This window comes from Dendrobates tinctorius, unplaced genomic scaffold, assembly GCF_039654945.1.
Source record: "Dendrobates tinctorius isolate UK_male_01 unplaced genomic scaffold, ASM3965494v1 ptg000035l, whole genome shotgun sequence".
Taxonomy (NCBI): Eukaryota; Metazoa; Chordata; class Amphibia; order Anura; family Dendrobatidae; genus Dendrobates; species Dendrobates tinctorius.
This window is the reverse complement of record NW_027361703.1, coordinates 60,316,893-60,336,203: the sequence shown is the minus strand read 5'-3', so window position 1 is coordinate 60,336,203 and position 19,311 is coordinate 60,316,893. Positions and strand designations below refer to the sequence as shown.

Genomic DNA, 19,311 nt, shown 5'->3' with positions numbered 1-19,311 from the left:
TTAAAAGGTGAAATACTTTGCATAAAACACAACCAGGTACACACCTGTGGCCTAAAGCTAAAAATAGTAAGACCATGACAAGATAGCCAACTTTGGTTGGCAAAGGTATTTACTGTTGGTCCAGAAGGTACACAAGTTTGGTTAGGGCACAAATCTTTCACACTCTCTCATCCTGCCAGTGTACTCTGCCTTGAGGTGACATAAAGTATAGTGCAAAATTGTCCCTCATTACTGAAACCGTCACAGAACTTCTAGTGGTAATATTTCCAATGACAACATCCATCTTCGCCAGTAACTTGCTCTTCTCTCCAACCTGCACTTTCTCCTCTACAACCTGTCAAAGAAGGGCTGTAGGAACATGCTATATATAGTTTTCCAGTAGCCATTCCCGTTCGGAAGGCCACAAGGGTCAATTTTAAAAACCAGATCCGGCGTAATCCGTCGAAAAACGGATAGAAAAACGGATGAACCGGATGAGACGGATCCGGTTTTGTCTGTCAAGAACAAGACGGATCCGGCAGAAAACCGGATCCGGCACATCAGGTTTTACAAAACATTTGCCGGATCCGGCATTCCGGCACGACGCCGGATCGCGCCTGACGCAGAAAACCTGATGTGTGAAAGTAGCCTTATTGAGCGCTCAAAGAAGGAAAGACGCCAGACTTGGTTGGCAGAAATACCTCCCAGCAAAACTCTGGAAGTTTATTGAATATACTTGGTTTTATCAATTGTACAGAAAAGGAGTGGCTACTCATTAACATGGAGGCTTTACTTCTTAGCTAATTGGTCAGTTTAAATGCATGAACATATATGGGTGTCCGACCTGGGGTTATTTAGACACCACGTGATTTACTGTCCGGAGTCTTGCACTTGTCAGCAAGTCTCCAATATCGGCCGGACCACCTGGCCTAAGTTCCTCATTCCCTATGTCTGCTAGATATTTCTCAAATCACAAGACAATGAGATGACTGGGTAGCAGGTTATTTCCACCAACTAGTTATAAGGTTCAAACTGTGAATATGTATCTGTGTGCAGTATATATGAGTATATAGCAGTATAGAAGGCAAGTGAGATCTATATGAAATATATATATATTTCCATAACAGTAGGCTCGGTCACATCAAGAGAATCCGCAAAGAAACTCCTAGAAAGGGCGTCCGCCTTAACATTCTTAGTGCCCGGAAGAAAAGAGACCACAAAATTAAACGCGTTAAAAACAAGGCCCACCTAGCCTGTCTAGGATTAAAGCGTTTGGCTGATTCAAGATAAATCAAATTCTTGTGGTCGGTGAGGACCACAACTTGATGTCTAGCTCCCTCCAACCAATGTCTCCACTCTTCAAATGCCCATTTCATGGCCAACAATTCCCGATTCCCCACGTCAAAGTTGCGTTCAGATGGGGAGAATTTTCGAGAAAAGAAGGCACAGGGATTCATTTTAGAAGTCACCAGATCTTTTTGGGACAAAACGGCTCCTGCACCAATCTCAGAAGCATCTACCTCCACCTGAAATGGGAGTGAGACATCAGGTTGCCGTAGAACCGGAGCAGAAGTGAATCTCCGCTTAAGCTCCTGAAATGCCGAGACTGCCTCTGGAGACCAATTCACCACATCAGCGCCCTTTTTGGTCAAATCAGTCAGTGGTTTAACAATACCAGAAAAATTACTTATAAATTTACGGTAGAAATTAGCAAAACCCAAAAACTTCTGGAGAGCCTTCAAAGAAGTGGGCTGAACCCAATCATAAATTGCCTGTATCTTGGCCGGGTCCATTTCAATAGCTGACGGGGACAAAATGAATCCCAAAAATGAAATCCTCTGTACACCAAAAAGGCCCTTCGATCCCTTAACATACAGAGAATTTTCCCTCAAAATCCGGAACACAGTCTGGACATGTTCCACATGAGAATCCCAGTCACTGGAAAAGATCAAAATATCATCAAGATAAATGATCAAAAACTTATCCACAAAGTCCCGGAAAATATCGTTCATAAAAGATTGGAAGACAGAAGGGGCATTAGTGAGCCCAAAAGGTATCACCAGGTACCCAAAATGTCCCTCCGGAGTATTAAACTCCATCTTCCATTCATCCCCGTGCTTGATGTGAATAAAATTATATGCCCCCCTGAGGTCAAGCTTGGTAAACCAACAGGCACTTTTAACTCTGGAAAGTAAATCAGAAATCAGGTGTAACGGGTACTGATATTTAACAGTGATTTTGTTAAGAGAACGATAGTCAATACATGGCCTTAATGAACCATCTTTCTTGGCCACAAAAAAAAACCCCAGCACCTAAAGGTGAAGTGTATGGTCTAATATGACCCTTCTCCAATGACTCCTTGATATAAGATCGCATAGCATCATGTTCGGGTACCGATAAATTGAAAAGCCGACCCTTGGGAAATTTTACACCCGAGCATTAACTCAATTGCACAGTCATAACTCCTATGAGGAGGCAAAGACGCAGACTTATTCTCACTAAATAAAACAGAAAAATCAGCCAAATGGTCAGGAATATCATGAGACTGGGGAGAGGTGGAGAAAACAGGAGTGTCACTAAGAACACACTGACAACCCCAACTCACCACAGACACAGATTTCCAATCCAAAACAGGATTATGAGTTTGCAACCAAGGAAAACCCAGAACAATAGTATCATGCAAATTGTGCAACACCAAAAATTTACAATTTTCTTGGTGGTCTGGGGCGACCCGCATTATCACCTGGGTCCAAAACTGGGGTTTATTCTCCGCCAAAGGAGTAGTATCAATACCCCTCAAAGGGATAGGAGTCTGCAGGGGTATCATGAGAAAACCACAACGTTTAGCAAAGTCGAAATCCATCAGATTCAAAGCTGCTCCTGAATCTACAAAGCCTTAGCGGAAAATGTCGACAAGGTGCATATCACGGTAATCGCCAAAAGAAACTTAGGCTGTACACTGCCCACCGCAAATGTGTGAGCAAAACGCTTTTCTCGTTTAGGGCAGACAGAAATAATATGAGAGGCGTCTCCACAGAAAAAACACAGCTTATTACGCCTTCTAAACTCCTGACGTTGCGCTCTAGACAAAACCATTTCACTTTGCATGGGTTCAGATGTTCGTTCGAAAGGCGGCAACCCCTCTCGTGTAGTTTTTCATTCACGTAAATGCCGATCAATTTGAATGGCCAATGACATAGAATCGTCTAGACCAGAGGGAACAAGAAATCCCACCATAACATCTTTTACGGTTTCTGCCACACCCTTCCGAAAGCTGCTAGGGCATCATCATTCCATTTAGTAAGGACCGCCCACTTTCGGAATTTTTGACAATATAACTGCAGAATCCTGACCCCGGTTCAATGCCAATAAGGTTTTCTCAGCTTGATCAACAGCATTAGGTTCATCATACAACAACCCCAAGGCTTGAAAAAACTCATCCACATTAGTCAGAATAGGATCTCCGGGTGTCAAAGAAAAGGTCCAATTCTGGGGATCGCCGCACAGCAGGAAATGACAATTTTAGCCTGCTGCACAGAGCTCCCCGTTGAGTTAGGTTTCAAAGCAAAAGATAGTTTACAATTATTCTTAAAATTCAAATATTTAGACCGATACCCAAAAAACACATCAGGAGTAGGGATTTTTGGTTTAACAGCAGATGATTGAGCCTCCAAAAATAATGGAAGCAACAGAGTGTATCCTCATAAAGCAAATAGATGAAGCGGTGACTCAAGGAGAAGTCATTATTATGGGGGACTTCAACTACCCTGAAATACATTGGGGAACCGAAACCTGCAGTTGCAGCAAAGGTAATAGGTTTTTGACAACTATGAGAGACAATTACTTTTCACAACTGGTTCAGGACCCAACAAGAGGGGGGGCACTGCTAAACCTAATATTAACCAACAGGCCAGACCGCATATCAAATATAAGGGTTGAGGGTCACTTGGGTAATAGTGATCACAAAATAATAAGTTTTCATGTATCCTTTAATAAGATGTGTAGTAGAGGGGTTACAAGGACACTAAACTTCAGGAAGGCAAATTTCCATCGGATGAGAGATGATCTTAGTGTAATTAACTGGGACGATATCCTGAGACATAAAAATACACAAAGAAAATGGGAGACGTTAATTAGCATCCTGAATAGGACCTGTGCACAATATATACCGTATGGGAATAAACATGCTAGAAATAACAGGAGACCACTGTGGTTAAATAGAGATGTAAGATAAGATAAGATAATCCTTTAATCGTCCCACCATGGGGAAATTCAGAGCATTACAGCAGCAAGGCAGGAACAAGTACAGATACAGATGCATAAAGGCATTACATTGACAGTAGGTAGGTACATATACGAAAAAAAAAAAAAGATATAACCGGACTATCACAACTTTGGATCTATCAGTTCACTGTTTGGGTCATTCTCCGTTTTGGAAAGTGCTGGTTATACAGCCTAACTGCAGCAAGAAGGAAGGACTTTCGATAGCGCTCCCTCTCACATTTAGGATGAAGTAGCCTGCACTTCTTTGTCACGGTCTCATGCATGGGATGGGAATCATTCTGCACCATGTAGCTCACCTTGGCCAGTATCCTCTGTCGCCTACTTCCTGAACTGGATCAAGGGGGCATCCCAGGACAGAGCTGGCCCTTCTAATCAGTTTGTCCAGCCTATTCCTGTCCCTGGTTGATATGCCACTACCCCAGCACGCCACACCAAAGAAGATGACTGATGCCACAACAGAGTTGAAGAAGGATGCAAGGAGTGCCCCCCTAACTCCGAAGGCTTTCAGCCTTCTTAGCAGATAAAGCCTACTGTGGCCCTTCCTGTACACTGCATCCAAGTGATGGGCCCAGTCAAGCTTATTATTGAGGATCACACCAAGGTACTTATAGGTGTCGACTATCTCAATGTCATTTCCCTGAATGTTCGCCACTACTGGTGGATTTTTTTCCCTTGCGAAAGTCCACCACCAATTCCTTGGTCTTCCCGGAATTAATCCTAAGGTGGTTCCTCTGACACCACTCCGCAAAAGCTTGGTTAGTATCTCTGGACTCTCTTTCATCTCCTCCTGTGATGAGGCCTATTATTGCAGAGTCATCAGAATACTTCTGCAAGTAGCAGCTAGATGACTTGCACTTAAAATCCGCAGTGTACAGTGTGAAGAGAAAAGGGGCAAGAACTGTACCTTGAGGTGCCCCTGTATTGCAGATCACTGTGTCTGACACACTGTCCCGAACCTTTACAAACTGAGGTCGGTTCGTGAGGTAGTTAAGGATCCAGGTGGAGAGTTGGATGTCCATGCCAGCAAGGCCCAGCTTGTCTCTCAGTAGACCTGGCTGTATGGTATTAAAAGCACTAGAGAAATCGAGGAACATTATTCTCAGTGTTCCCAGGTTTCTCCAGGTGAGAGAGAGTCCTATCTAGAAGGTGGATAATGGCATCATCCACACCAATGCCCGGCCTGTAGGCAAACTGGAGAGTGTCCATATCCGAGCTCACTAGAGGACGGAGACGTGTGAGAACCAATCTCTCTAGTACCTTCATCAGGTGTGATGTCAATGCTACAGGTCTATAGTCATTAAGGTCTTTCGGATAAGGTTTCTTCGGAACTGGTACCACACACGATAATTTCCACAGTTGTGGTACTATACCTATTCTCAGGCTCATATTGAACAGATAAGGGGATCAATAAGTGACAAAAATAAAGCAATTAGAGCAGGGTTCTCAAACTCAATTTATCTGGGGGCCGTGGAGGTAGAATCTGGGTGAGGCTGGGCCGCATCAGGTTTTCCACCAGAAAAGCTCTTACAAAAAGATTCCAATGTTATCAAATGTCTTTATTTTTTCATCTTATTTTGTGTTAAAAATAAAAAATAAATTAAGAAAATCATAAGAAAAAAATAAATCAATCGGTAATAAATAAATAAAATGAAAATGATAATACAGCAGATATAGAAGACTGAAGAAACCACATATAGTTGCTGACTAGAGAAATGTAATTATTTTTATGTAACTTTCTCTGTGCAAATAAGACACGTCGGGATGCCCCTGTGCTCAACAAAGAAATATTGCACTTCCCACTTTTCCTGAAATTGTGCTCATCACCAACCTTTATCTTCACTGCAGGCTTTGAAAAAGACATGTTTGGGGCTGTGTAATAGATAATTCTACTTGTGTCCCTGTTTCAGTGTTAGCCGATGCGTCTTTTCCGTTTTTTTTTTCTGTATTGCTGAGGAGCAATTTCTGCGGCCGCCTCCGCTTCTGAGCCCGGGGTAATGGAGAAAGTTCGCAATAAGGCCGGCTGATGTCCTGCCTCCGAGAGCAATATACCCCTTAAAAAATAAAAATAAAAAACGAAGCAAAAAATAATAATTTATTATCATAGCGCCGAACAAAAAATTGGGATTGAAAAGATCATTTTTGTGGAAAAAATTGTACCGCAGTACGTTATAAACTTCTGTGAAGCCCTTGTGGGTTCAAAGTTCTCACCACATATCTAGATAAGTTCCTTGGGGGTGGTCTAGTTTCCAAAATGGGGTCACTTGTGGGGGGTTTCCACTGTTTAGGTACATCAGGGGCTCTCCAAATGTGACATGGTGTCCGATCTGAATTCCAGCCAATTTTGCATTGAAAAAGACAAACGGCGCTCCTTCCCTTCTGAGCTCTGCCATGCGCCGAAACAGTGGTTCCCCCCATATGTCAGGTATCAGCATACTCAGGGCAAATTGCACAATAACTTTTGCAGTCCAATTTCTCCTTTTACCCTTGGTAAAATAAAAAAAATTGAACCTGAAGTATTTTTTTGTGAAAAAAAGTTAAATGTTCATTTTTTTTTTTAATTATTCAAAAAATTCCTGTGAAGCACCTGAAGGGTTAATAAACTTCTTGAATGTGGTTTTGAGCACCTTAAGGGGTGCAGATTTTAGAATGATGTCACTTTTGGGTATTTTCTATCATATAGACCCCTAGAAGTGACTTAAAATGTGATGTGGTCCGTAAAAATAAAATGGTGTTGCAAAAATGAGAAATCGCTGGTCAACTTTTAACCCTTAAAACTTCCTAACAAAAAAAAAATTTGGTTCCAAAATTGTGCTGATGTAAAGTAAACATGTGGGAAATGTTACTTAAGTTTTTTGTGTGCCGTATATCTGTGATTTAAGGGCATAAAAATTCAAAGTTGAAAAATTGCGAAATTTTCAAAATTTTCACCAAATTTCCATTTTTTCACAAATAAACGCAAGTTATTTGAATTCAATTTTACCACTAACATGAAGTACAATATGTCACGAGAAAACAGTGTCAGAATCACCGGGATCCATGGAAGCGTTAGAGTTATTACCTCATAAAGGGACAGTGGTCAGAATTGTAAAAATTGGCCTGGTCATGAACGTGCAAACCACCCTTGGGGGTTAAGGGGTTAAAGATTCCATAATAACCGGGTCTGTACCACAGGACTGGCGTATAGCAAATGTGGTGCCAATATTCAAAAAGGGGACAAAATCTGAACTTGGAAATTATGGGCCAGTGAGCTTAACCTCAACTGTGGGTAAAATTCTGGAGGGTTTTCTAAGAGATACTATACTGGAGTATCTGGAGAAGAATAACCTCATGACCCAATATCAACATGGGTTTACAAGGGACCATTCCTGTCAGACTAATCTGATAAGCTTTTATGAAGAGGTAAGTTCCAGACTGGACCAAGGGAATGCAGTGGACGTGGTGTACATGGACTTTTCAAAAGCTTTTGATACAGTGCCACACAAAAGGTTGATACATAAAATGAGAACAATGGGGATTGGGGAAAATATGTGTAAGTGGGTTAAGAGCTGGCTCAGGGATATGAAACAAAGGGTGGTTATTAATGGAGCACACTCGGACTGGGTCACTGTTAGCAGTGGGGTACCACAGGGGTCAGTTTTGGGCCCGCTTCTTTTTAACATATTAATGACCTTGTAGGGGGCATAGAGAGTAGAATTTCAATATTTGCAGATGACACGAAACTCTGCAGGGTAATCAATACAGAGGAGGACAATTTTATATTACAGGAAGATTTATGTAAACTAGAAGCTTGGGATGATAACTGGCAAATAAGCTTTAATGGGGATAAATGTAAGGTCATGCACTTGGGTAGAATGACAAAAAGCAAAAAGCACAAATATCCTGAACTAAAAAGTAAAAAATATACTGCAAATAATGCATAAAGGTAGTAATAATAATAAGGGTATTTAGTAAACATAATTTTGATCAAAATAATGTACAAGAATGAACAGGATGTATAATTATGTGCTTAATTGTAAAACACTGGGCAAAAGTGTCACTGAAAAAGACCTGGGTGTATGGGTGGATGACAAGCTCACATTTAGTGGCCAGTGTCAGGCAGCTGCTGCAAAGGCAAATAAAATAATGGGATGCATTAAAAGAGGCATAGATGCTTATGAGGAGAACATAATTTTACCTCTATATAAGTCACTAGTGCGACCACACTTAGAATACTGTGTACAGTTCTGGTCTCCGTTGTATAAGAAAGCGAACTGGAGCGAGTGCAGAGAAGAGTGACCAAGGTTATTAGGGAACTAGGGGTCTGCAATACCAAGACAGGTTATTACACTTGGGGTTATTTAGTTTGGAAAATCGAAGGCTTAGGGGTGATCTTATTACAATGTTTAAATATATGCGTGGACAATACAAAGACCTTTCTAATGATCTTTTTACTCTTAGACCTGTGACGGGGACAAGGGGGCATCCTCTACGTCTGGAGGAAAGAAGGTTTAAGCATACTCACAGACAAGGATTCTTTACTGTAAGAGCAGTGAGATTATGGAACTCTCTGCCATATGATGTTGTAATGAGTGATTCCCTACTAAAATTTAAGAAGGGACTGGATGCCTTTCTTGAAAAGTATAATATTACAGGGTATATGCACTAGTTTCCTTAATATTGCGTTGATCCAGGGAGCTTGTCTGATTGTCGTATGTGGAGTCGGGAAATAATGTTTTTTCCCCAATGTGAAGCTTACTGTTTGCCACATGGGTCTTTTTTGCCTTCCTCTGGATCAACATGTTAGGGCAAGTTAGGATAGGATATGGGTTGAACTAGATGGACTTAAAGTCTTCCTTCAACCTTAATAACTTTGTTACTATGAGATAGGAAGAAATTCCGCGCACTTCAGCAGCGAGCTGTTCAACACGATCAGACAATTGCTTAGTCTCCATTTAGAGAAAAAACAAAACAAAATCTCCTCCTGCAGCCCTAGGAAAAAAAAAAAAGAAAAAATATATATAAAAAAAAAAAATCCTGACACTTTTTTTTTTTTTTAATTCTTTCCTTCTTTGGAGTACCATAGAGTCTACAGTTAGTCTGGTAATTCTGCTATGAATGGGTCACTGAGGAGGAGAGCAGGTCCAGGCTAAGCCATAGAAAACCAGAGAGGTTGGTACCTAAGCGGATTGCAGACCCCTGATCCTATCCACACATCTAGCAGTAGCCGTGGAGCGTACCTACAGTCATGGCCAAAAGTATTGACACCCCTGCAATTCTGTCAAATAATACTCAGTTTCTTCCTGAAAATGATTGCAATCACAAATTCTTTGGTATTATTATCTTCATTTAATTTGTGTTAAATGAAAAAAACACAAGAGAATGAAGCAAAAAGCAAAACATTGATCATTTCACACAAAACTCCAAAAATGGGCCAAACAAAAGTATTGGCACCCTCAGCCTAATACTTGGTTGCACAACCTTTAGCCAAAATAACTGCGACCAACCGCTTCCGGTAACCATCAATGAGTTTCTTACAATGCTCTGCTGTAATTTTAGACCATTCTTCTTTGGCAAACTGCTCCCGGTCCCTGATATTTGAAGGGTGCCTTCTCCAAACTGCCATTTTTAGATCTCTCCACAGGTGTTCTATGGGATTCAGGTCTGGACTCATTGCTGGCCACCTTAGAAGTCTCCAGTGCTTTCTCTCAAACCATTTTGTAGTGCTTTTTGAAGTGTGTTTTGGGTCATTGTCCTGCTGGAAGACCCATGACCTCTGAGGGAGACCCAGCTTTCTCACACTGGGCCTTACATTATGCTGCAAAATTTGTTGGTAGTCTTCAGACTTCATAATGCCATGCACACGGTCAAGCAGTCCAGTGCCAGAGGCAGCAAAGCAACCCCAAAACATCAGGGAACCTCCGCCATGTTTGACTGTAGGGACCGTGTTCTTTTCTTTGAATGCCTCTTTTTTTCTCCTGTAAACTCTATGTTGATGCCTTTGCCCAAAAAGCTCTACTTTTGTCTCATCTGACCAGAGAACATTCTTCCAAAACGTTTTAGGCTTTTTCAGGTAAGTTTTGGCAAACTCCAGCCTGGCTTTTTTATGTCTCGGGGTAAGAAGTGGCGTCTTCCTGGGTCTCCTACCATACAGTCCCTTTTCATTCAAACGCCGACGGATAGTACGGGTTGACACTGTTGTACCCTCGGACTGCAGGGCAGCTTGAACTTGTTTGGATGTTAGTCGAGGTTCTTTATCCAACATCCGCACAATCTTGCGTTGAAATCTCTTGTCAATTTTTATTTTACGTCCACATCTAGGGAGGTTAGCCACAGTGCCATGGGCTTTAAACTTCTTGATGACACTGCGCACGGTAGACACAGGACCATTCAGGTCTTTGGAGATGGACTTGTAGCCTTGAGATTGCTCATGCTTCCTCACAATTTGGTTTCTCAAGTCCTCAGACAGTTCTTTGGTCTTCTTTCTTTTCTCCATGCTCAATGTGGTACACACAAGGACACAGGACAGAGGTTGAGTCAACTTTAATCCATGTCAACTGGCTGCAAGTGTGATTTAGTTATTGCCAACACCTGTTAGGTGCCACAGGTAAGTTACAGGTGCTGCTAATTACACAAATTAGAGAAGCATCACATGATTTTTCGAACAGTGCCAATACTTTTGCCCACCCTCTTTTATCTATGTTTGGTGTGGAATTATATCCAATTTGGCTTTAGGACAATTCTTTTTGTGTTTTTTCATTTATGACAAATTAAATGAAGATAATAATACCAAAGAATTTGTGTTTGCAATCATTGTCAGGAAGAAACTGAGTATTATCTGACAGATTTGCAGGGGTGTCAATACTTTTGGCCACAACTGTATGTGTGTGTGTGTGTGTGTGTGTGTCTATATATATATATATATATATATATATATATATATAGAGAGAGAGAGAGAGAGAAGAAATTATTACTATTTGATCCCTTGCTGATTTTGTAAGTTTGCCCACTAACAAAGACATGAACAGTCTATAATTTTAACCCCTTTGTGCCAAATGACGTTCTATCCCGTCCATGTGACGTGGGACTTAATTCCCATGAATGGGATAGTACGTCATAGGCGATTAGCGGCACTTACAGAGGGAGCACGGCTGATCATGGCCGGTTGTCAGCTGACCTATAAAAATCCCACTAGTTAACCTCTTTAGTGAAAACCATAAAAAGAAAAAAAAAAGCTGAAAAAACAATGCTTTATCTTCATACCGCCGAACGAAAAGTGGAATAACACGCAATCAAAATGACAGATATAAATAAACATAGCCCTAATATAGCATCATCAGTGAAAAAATAAAAGTTACAGCTCTCGGAATAAAGTGATGCAAAAATAATAATTTTTTATATAAAAGTTTTTATTGTATAAAAGTGCCAAAACATAAAAAATGATGTAAATGAGGTATCGCTGTAATTGTACTGACCCGAATAATAAAACTGCTTTATCAATTTTATCACACGCGGAACTGTGTAAATGCCCCACCCAAATGAAATTCATGAATTGCTGGTTTTTGTAAATTCTGAATCCCAAAATTCGGAATAAAAAGCGATAAAAACGTCATGTGCCCAAAAATGGTACCAATAAAAACGTCAACTCGTCCCGCAAAAAACAAAACCTCACATGACTCTGTGGGCCAAAATATGGAAAGATTACAGCTCTCAAAATGTGGTGATGCAAAAACTATTTTTTGCAATAAAAAGCATCTTTTAGTGTGACAGCTGCCAAACATAAAAACTTGCTATAAAAACCCACTATAAATAGTAAATCAAACCCTCCCTTTATCACCCTCTTAGTTAGGGAAAAATAATAAAATATAAAAAGTATTTATTTCCGTTTTAGGGTTAGGGTTTGGGTTGGGGCTAAAGTTAGGGTTGGGGTAAGATTAGAGTTGGGATTAGGGATAGGGTTGGGATTAGGGTTAGGTTTGTGGTTAGGGTTAGGGTTGGGATTAGGGTTATGGGTGTGTTAGGGTTAGGGCTGGAGTTAAAATTGGGGGTTTCCACTGTTTAGGCACATCAGGGGCTCCAAACGCGACTCGTGTCTGATCTCAATTCCAGACAATTCTGCATTGAAATAGTCAAACGGTGCTCCTTTCCTTCCGAGCTCTGCCATGCACCCAAACAGTGGTTTACTCCCACACATAGGACATCAGCATACACAGGATAAATTGCACAACAACTTTTGGGGTCCAATTTCTCCTGTTACCCTTGGGAAAATAAAAAATTGAAAGCAAAACGATCATTTGTGTGAAAAAAATAAGATTTTTGTTTTTACGGCTCTACATTATAAACTCCTGTGAAGCACTTGGGGGTTCAAAGTGCTCCCCACACATCTAGATAAGTTCCTTAGGGGGTCTGCTTTCCAAAATGGTGTCACTTGTGGGGGGTTTCCACTGTTTAGGCACATCAGGGGCTCTCCAAATGCGACATGGCGTCCGATCTCAATTGCAGCCAATTTTGCATTGAAAAGTCTAACAGTGCTCCTTCCCTTCCGAGCTCTGCCATGCGCCCAAACAGTGGTTTACCTGCATATATGGGGTATCAGCGTGCTCAGGACAAATTGTGCAACAACTTTTGGGGTCCAATTTCTCCTGTTACCCTTGGTAAAATAAAACAAATTGGATCTGAAGTAAATTTTTTGTGAAAAAAAGTTAATGTTCTTTTTTTTTTTTTTTAAACATTCCAAAAATTCCTGTGAAGCACCTGAAGGGTTAATAAACTTCTTGAATGTGGTTTTGAGCACCTTAAGGGGTGCAGTTTTTAGAAAAGTGTCACTTTTGGGTATTTTCTATCATATAGACCCCTCAAAGTGACTTTAAATGTGATGTGGTCCCTAAAAAAAAAAAATGGTGTTGTAAAAATTAGAAATCGCTGGTCAACTTTTTCCTAACAAAAAAATGTTGGTTCCGACATTGTGCTGATGTAAAGTAGACATGTGAGAAATGTTATTTATTAACTATTTTGTGGGACCTATTTCTCTGTTTTAAGGGCATGAAAATTCAAAGGTGGAAATTTGCGAAATTTTCGCCAAATTTCCATTTTTTTCTCAATTAAATGCAATTCATATTAGTCGGCAGGGAGTGGAGGAGAGTAAACACACCTACATACCGGACCGCTATTTTAAAGTGCGCGAAATCTCTCTCTCTCTGGACGCTGCACATCTCGTTGCCCACAGTGTACGTCCTTGCTCAGTGGCTGAAAAAAGTCACGTGCAAGCATTCTGGGAAATCCGACTTTGGCGCTCGTTTTGCTGACCATGGCATGGCCGACTTCACGCTGTGGTCGGGTTTTGGTCGGTGAAACCCGACTTTGCCATAAGTCGGCGACTTATGAATCTGGCCGACCTGTTTCGCTCAACTCTTATCGGGATCCATGGAAGTGTTCCAGAGTTATTACCTCATAAAGGAACAGTAGTCAGCATAGTAAAAATTGGACTTGTCATTAACATGCAAACCACCCTTGGGGGTAAAGGGGTTAAGGGTAGGTTAATCTTAAAGGGAACCTGTCAGATGTTTTGGCTGTTATAAGATGCGGCCACTGCCCTTCAGGGCTTATCTTCAGCATAAGCCACCGATCCGACCTGTAAGATAAAAAAAGTAATGTTTATTTTACTCACCCGGGGTGGGGTGGTCCGGTGTGGTCTGGTCCTATGGTTGTCATGAGTCCAGATCCGGTGCCTCCCATTTTTTTGCGACCCCGCCCTCCTTCTTGCTTCATGCCTCCCCGTCATCATGCTCTTGCACTTGCGTACTTCTCTGCTCTGTTGAGGGCAGAGCAAATTCCTGCAGTGCGTAAGAGCTGACTTTCTCTGACCTTTCCTGGCGCCTGCGCACTGCAGTACCTTGCTCTGCCCTCAATAGGGCAGAGAAGTACGCCTGCGCAAGAGCGCGATGCGAAGGTGGCATAAAGCAAGCAGAAGGGTGGTGTCGCAAGAAAATGGGAGGTGCTGGACCCGGACCTGCGACACCCATCGGACCGGACTGCACCGGACCAACCCCCTTTTGAGTATAATAAAACTTATTTTTCTTATCTTGCAGGTCGGATCGGAGGCCTATCTATAGAATGCTGTAGATAAGCCCTGAAAGGCAGTGGCCAAAACTGCTGACCTGTTCCCTTTAACATTGATAGAATATCAAAAATAAAATCCAGAAAATCACATTGTATAAATTATATAAATTTATTTGTATTTTGCACTGAGAAATAAGATGGTTTGAGGGCCTGGTGCACATGTCAGGTTCTCTCTAAGGCCATAAAGAGTGCCTTGCAAAATGTATGTCAGGTGTGTAGTGGGTTGCTTGATGTTCTCTCTACACTAATTATACATGGCACACCTGGAGCTTTTGTATTGAGCATGTTTGTTTCGCGTTATTACTGTATTAATTGTGAATTGGTATGACTTCTAACCAGAGATGCACACTTAGTGAAAACTCTTTTTCTTTTTGAATATACCGTCTAACATTAGGGTAATAAAGTTATTATCACCTCTTTTTCCCTTTCTGGTTGGACTTTTTAATAACATTTTTTATTCTTATCTAGTGTGAATATTTCTAATTAATGAAAAAAATTACTGCGATTTAGTAACATACATTTAAATGAATTCTGCATCAAGTGATATGAGCTTTTCCTTATTTTATACAGGATTTTCTTGGTCAGATGTTTTGTACTTTGGGTGAGATAGTGGGATCTCAAGGAAGTCGTCTTGAGAAGTCTGTAACGTAAGTACTTCAAAGTCAGATAGCTTTAGGCCACATGCACACTTTCAGTATTTGGTGAGTTTTCTACCCCAGTATTTGTAAGCCAAAACCAGGAGTGGGTGGGTGATAAATACAGAATTAGTGCAAATGTTTCTATTACGCTTTTCCTCTGACCGTTCCACTCCTGGTTTTCGCTTACGAATACTGGGGTAAAAAACTCACCAAATACTCAGTGTGTGCATGTGGCCTTATTCTGATTTTTGCATACTATCAGATACATTTATTCTGATTTTTACATACTGATTTATTGGGAAGTCAGAACTGTAGAGATGTTAATACACACAAGGGTACAGTGATAGATCGCAAACAACCAGAATTAGTGTATAAGTGAGGCACTTATGAGCACGTGGTTTTTCCATTGTTCAAAAGTTGATCTATGCAGTTTTGTGTGGTTGTAAATGTTTGGCTGCAGCCAAGATCAGTAAGCGGCAATTGCAGGTTGCTTATTAAAATGTACTGTGTTCTAAAGGGATTATTAAACTTTTGAAAAGGTTATCAAAAAAACAACTTTAAATTGTATAGAATAACAAAATAAATCTTTCTTTTTTTTTCTCTTGGTGAGTCACATGCCGGTTCCCATCTTTGAGCATCAATACCAGTAGTTGTAGAATTTGGCTATATCATAAGAAATAAAAATATTTTACAATAATGGCCGTTTAGAGCTCTTGCCATGTCGGGACAAGATAATCTGTAATATTAGACATTTTTATTTCAAGAATCCTGAAAAGTCACCCTTCTCTAATAGTGTGCTGCCAATGAAATGAATTGATGTTTCTTTATTACCTAATGTAAGAAAATGTGTCTACTTTTAACTTAGTATTCCTGGCAACATCCCCAAACACCATTTGGCAGACATTTAATTAGGCTCAAACAAATCTGCTTCTTCTGTGGCTATATTCATATTAATATATGAGCGTTATTAACTATAACAATGGTATACATTTAAAAAATATGGTTTTCTATTCCTATATGGAGCAAAACAACTGTGATTATCTGTAAGATTTAGGCTATGTGCATACAGCACGAAAGTGCCCCATAAAATGAGCAAAATGTCAAAGCACAACTTCTATGTTTTTTGCCATTTCTATTAACCACCACGTCATTTGACCTCTCTGAACTATTAATATGGATATACAGGTTATAGACTGCTGAGCAGTGTGATACCTGCATGTATGTATGTATTTATTGTGCTTTGCTTATATAGCGCTATCATATTCCACAGCGCTTTACATACATCATCATCATTGTCCCTACTGGGGTTCACAATTTAAACTCCCTATCAGTATGTCTCTGCAATGTGGGAGGAAACCAGAGTACCTGGAGGAAACCCACGCAAACACGGGGAGAACATACAAACTCCTTGCAGATGTTGTCTCTGATGGGATTTGACCCCAAGTTCCTAGCGCTGCAAGGCTATAGTGCTAACCACTGAGCCACCATGCTGCCTGTATGCCTCCTATCAGATGCCTTGTTGTGGATATATCATCTTTTATCACTTTATATAAATGACCTCTTCCATGCTATGAGGAGCATGTTGCCTGGAAGATAACTCTGCCTCCAGAGCTTATTACCAGTGTAAGTCAAGTACCGTATATACTCGTGTATAAGCCGAGATTTTCAGCCTATTTTTGGGGGCTGAAAGTCACCCTCTCGGCTTATACACGAGTCATATACCTGGGGGTCGGCGGGGGAGGGGGAGCGGGAGTGTCAGAGATCAAACTTACCTCCCCTGGCGCGGTCTCTGCAGCTCCCCCCGCTTCTCCACGGTCACCCTTCCTGCCTTCAGCGGTCACATGGTACCGCTCATTAAACTCATGAATATGCGCATATTCATGAGTGTAATGAGCGGCACAACGTGACCGCTGAAGGCAGGAAGGGAGACCGTGGAGAAGTGGTGCTGCCGCTGCAGAGACCGCACCAGGGGAGGTAAATATAGCAATATTCACCCGTCCGGGGTGTCCATCGCTGCACACCGCTGTCTGCTGCATCCTCTGTCTGTGACGTTTAGGCAGCGGGGGCGCGGTGACGTGGTTAGTGCGCGCTGTGCCCTCTGGTGCTTGAACATCATTGACAGACGACATGGCAAACAGTGGTGAGCAGCGATGGCCATCAGACAGGTGAGGTCCTGAGCAGGAGAGGTGAGTATGGAATTTTTTTTTGCAGCAGCATATGGGGGCATAATATATGAAGCATTTTATGGGGGCAGCATATGGGGGCATATCATATGGGGCAGCATATGGGGCATGTCCTATGGAGCAGCATATGGGGGCATGTCCTATGGAGCAGCATATGGGGGCATGTCCTATGGGGCAGCATATGGGGGCATGTCCTATGGGGCAGCATATGGGGGCATGTCCTATGGGGCAGCATATGGGGGCATGTCCTATGGGGAAGCATATGGGGGCATGTCCTATGGGGCAGCATATGGGGGCATATCCTATGGGGCAGCATATGGGGGCATATCCTATGGGGCAGCATATGGCGGCATATCCTATGGGGCAGCATATGGGGGCATATCCTATGGGGCAGCATATGGGGGCATATTCTATGGGGCAGCATATGGGAGCATATTCTATGGAGCAGTATATGGGCGCATAGTCTATGGAGCATCTTATGGGGTCATAATCTATGGAGCATCTTATGGGGCATAATCTATGGAGCATTTTGTGGGAGAATAATCTATGGAGCATCTTATGCGGCATAATCTATGGAGCATCTTATGGAGCCATAACCTTTATGGAGCATTATATGGGGCATATTATTCTATGGAGCATCTTGTGGGGGCATTATTAACCTTTGTGCAGCATTATATGGGGTGTATTTTGTATAGAGCATCTTATGGGGCCCATCATGAACTGTATGGAGTATTATATGGGGCTCCTGTTTCAATATGGATGTTCAAAAACAGTTAACCTACTGATGTCTCAATTAATTTTACTTTTATTGGTATCTATTTTTATCTTTGAAATTTACCAGTAGATGCTGCATTTTCCACCATAGGCTTATACGCGAGTCAATAAGTTTTCCCAGCTTTTTGTGGCAAAATTAGGGGGGTCGGCTTATACACTGGTCGGCTTATACACGAGTATATACGGTAACTTACACAGAACATGAAAAATGAAAATAAAATCTATTAAAATAATACAGTTCTAAATTAAACATTTTTTTTTCGAATTCAGACATGTCTCATGGCCTTTGGTACCATTCAGTTTGTGCCCACTTCCTTTACTACTGCAACAAAACCAAATTGTCACCTTGTATACATATGTGTATGTAAGTAAAAAATCAGCTCACCCCTGAGGCGTAATTCCAGTCCAGGATAGGAGCACGGGAATCCGGCTGCTGCATAGCACTTGGCAACTTGAACAGTGTGAAAATGGATCCAGCTCCCACACCAGGGTTTTGAAAAAAATCTTTAATTCGGCTTTATTTAGGCTACTTTCACACTTGCGTTTTTTTGTGGTGCGTTTTTTGCGCACACAAACACATGAAAAAAACGCATACAAACGCTGCGTTTTTTTCAAGCATTTTTATGCGCATTTTTTATGGTGTGGTATGTTAATATATAGACCCTGTCTACAGTATTCTTCATATTTGCTTGATTTTTCTCGTGTCCACATGGATCTGCGCTAGAAGAGTTTTCATTTCAACTTGGATTTGGACATCGCGATGGCTAGGGCATATGCAGTTGCTTGCCATGAACAAAGGAAGAGAGAGACAGCGAAGATGGCAGCAGCGGCGTATGTGGATACATCCGATTGTTAAACTCCGGGAGAGCCGTGGGGCGTACCACACCCTCTACAGTAAGCTTCACGCAAACCCGGAGAAATTTACAGATTATATCCGGATGTCCCAAGAAAGCTTCAGGGATTTGCTTGCTTGTGTCCAAGAATCCATCCGGAGACAGGGCACCCAGTTCCACCGTGCGATTCCTCCTGAGGAACGGCTCCTGGTGACATTACGGTACGTAATATTTAAAAACCAAGGGGTGGGGTGATGTTTTATTTTTTTTTTTTTACATGTACTATTCAAAACCTGGGCTAATTATTTTTTGTGAATGTACTAATTTTTTATTTTATAGTTTTAAAAAACCATATACAGAAATATTAATTTTACTTCTTTCTCTGTTTCGCAGACTCCTGGTGACTGGAGAGACCCTATCTTCACTACACTTCCAGTACCGTATTGGAATCTCTACCTTGTCTGGAATTGTTGCGGACACCTGCCGGGCTCTCTGGAACGTTCTTTGTCCCGAATTTATGCCCCT

General features: G+C 41.5%; 1 protein-coding gene across 1 annotated transcript in view; it reads left to right on the top strand.

Annotated features, from left to right (window-relative positions):
- CPNE8 (copine 8) overlaps positions 1 to 19,311 on the top strand; it is a 468,537-nt gene that overhangs the window by 224,454 nt on the left and 224,772 nt on the right. The window contains exon 6 of the mRNA XM_073573517.1: positions 14,929 to 15,005. Within this exon, the coding sequence (XP_073429618.1) occupies positions 14,929 to 15,005 (77 nt within the window). The remainder of the gene's footprint in view (positions 1 to 14,928; positions 15,006 to 19,311) is intronic.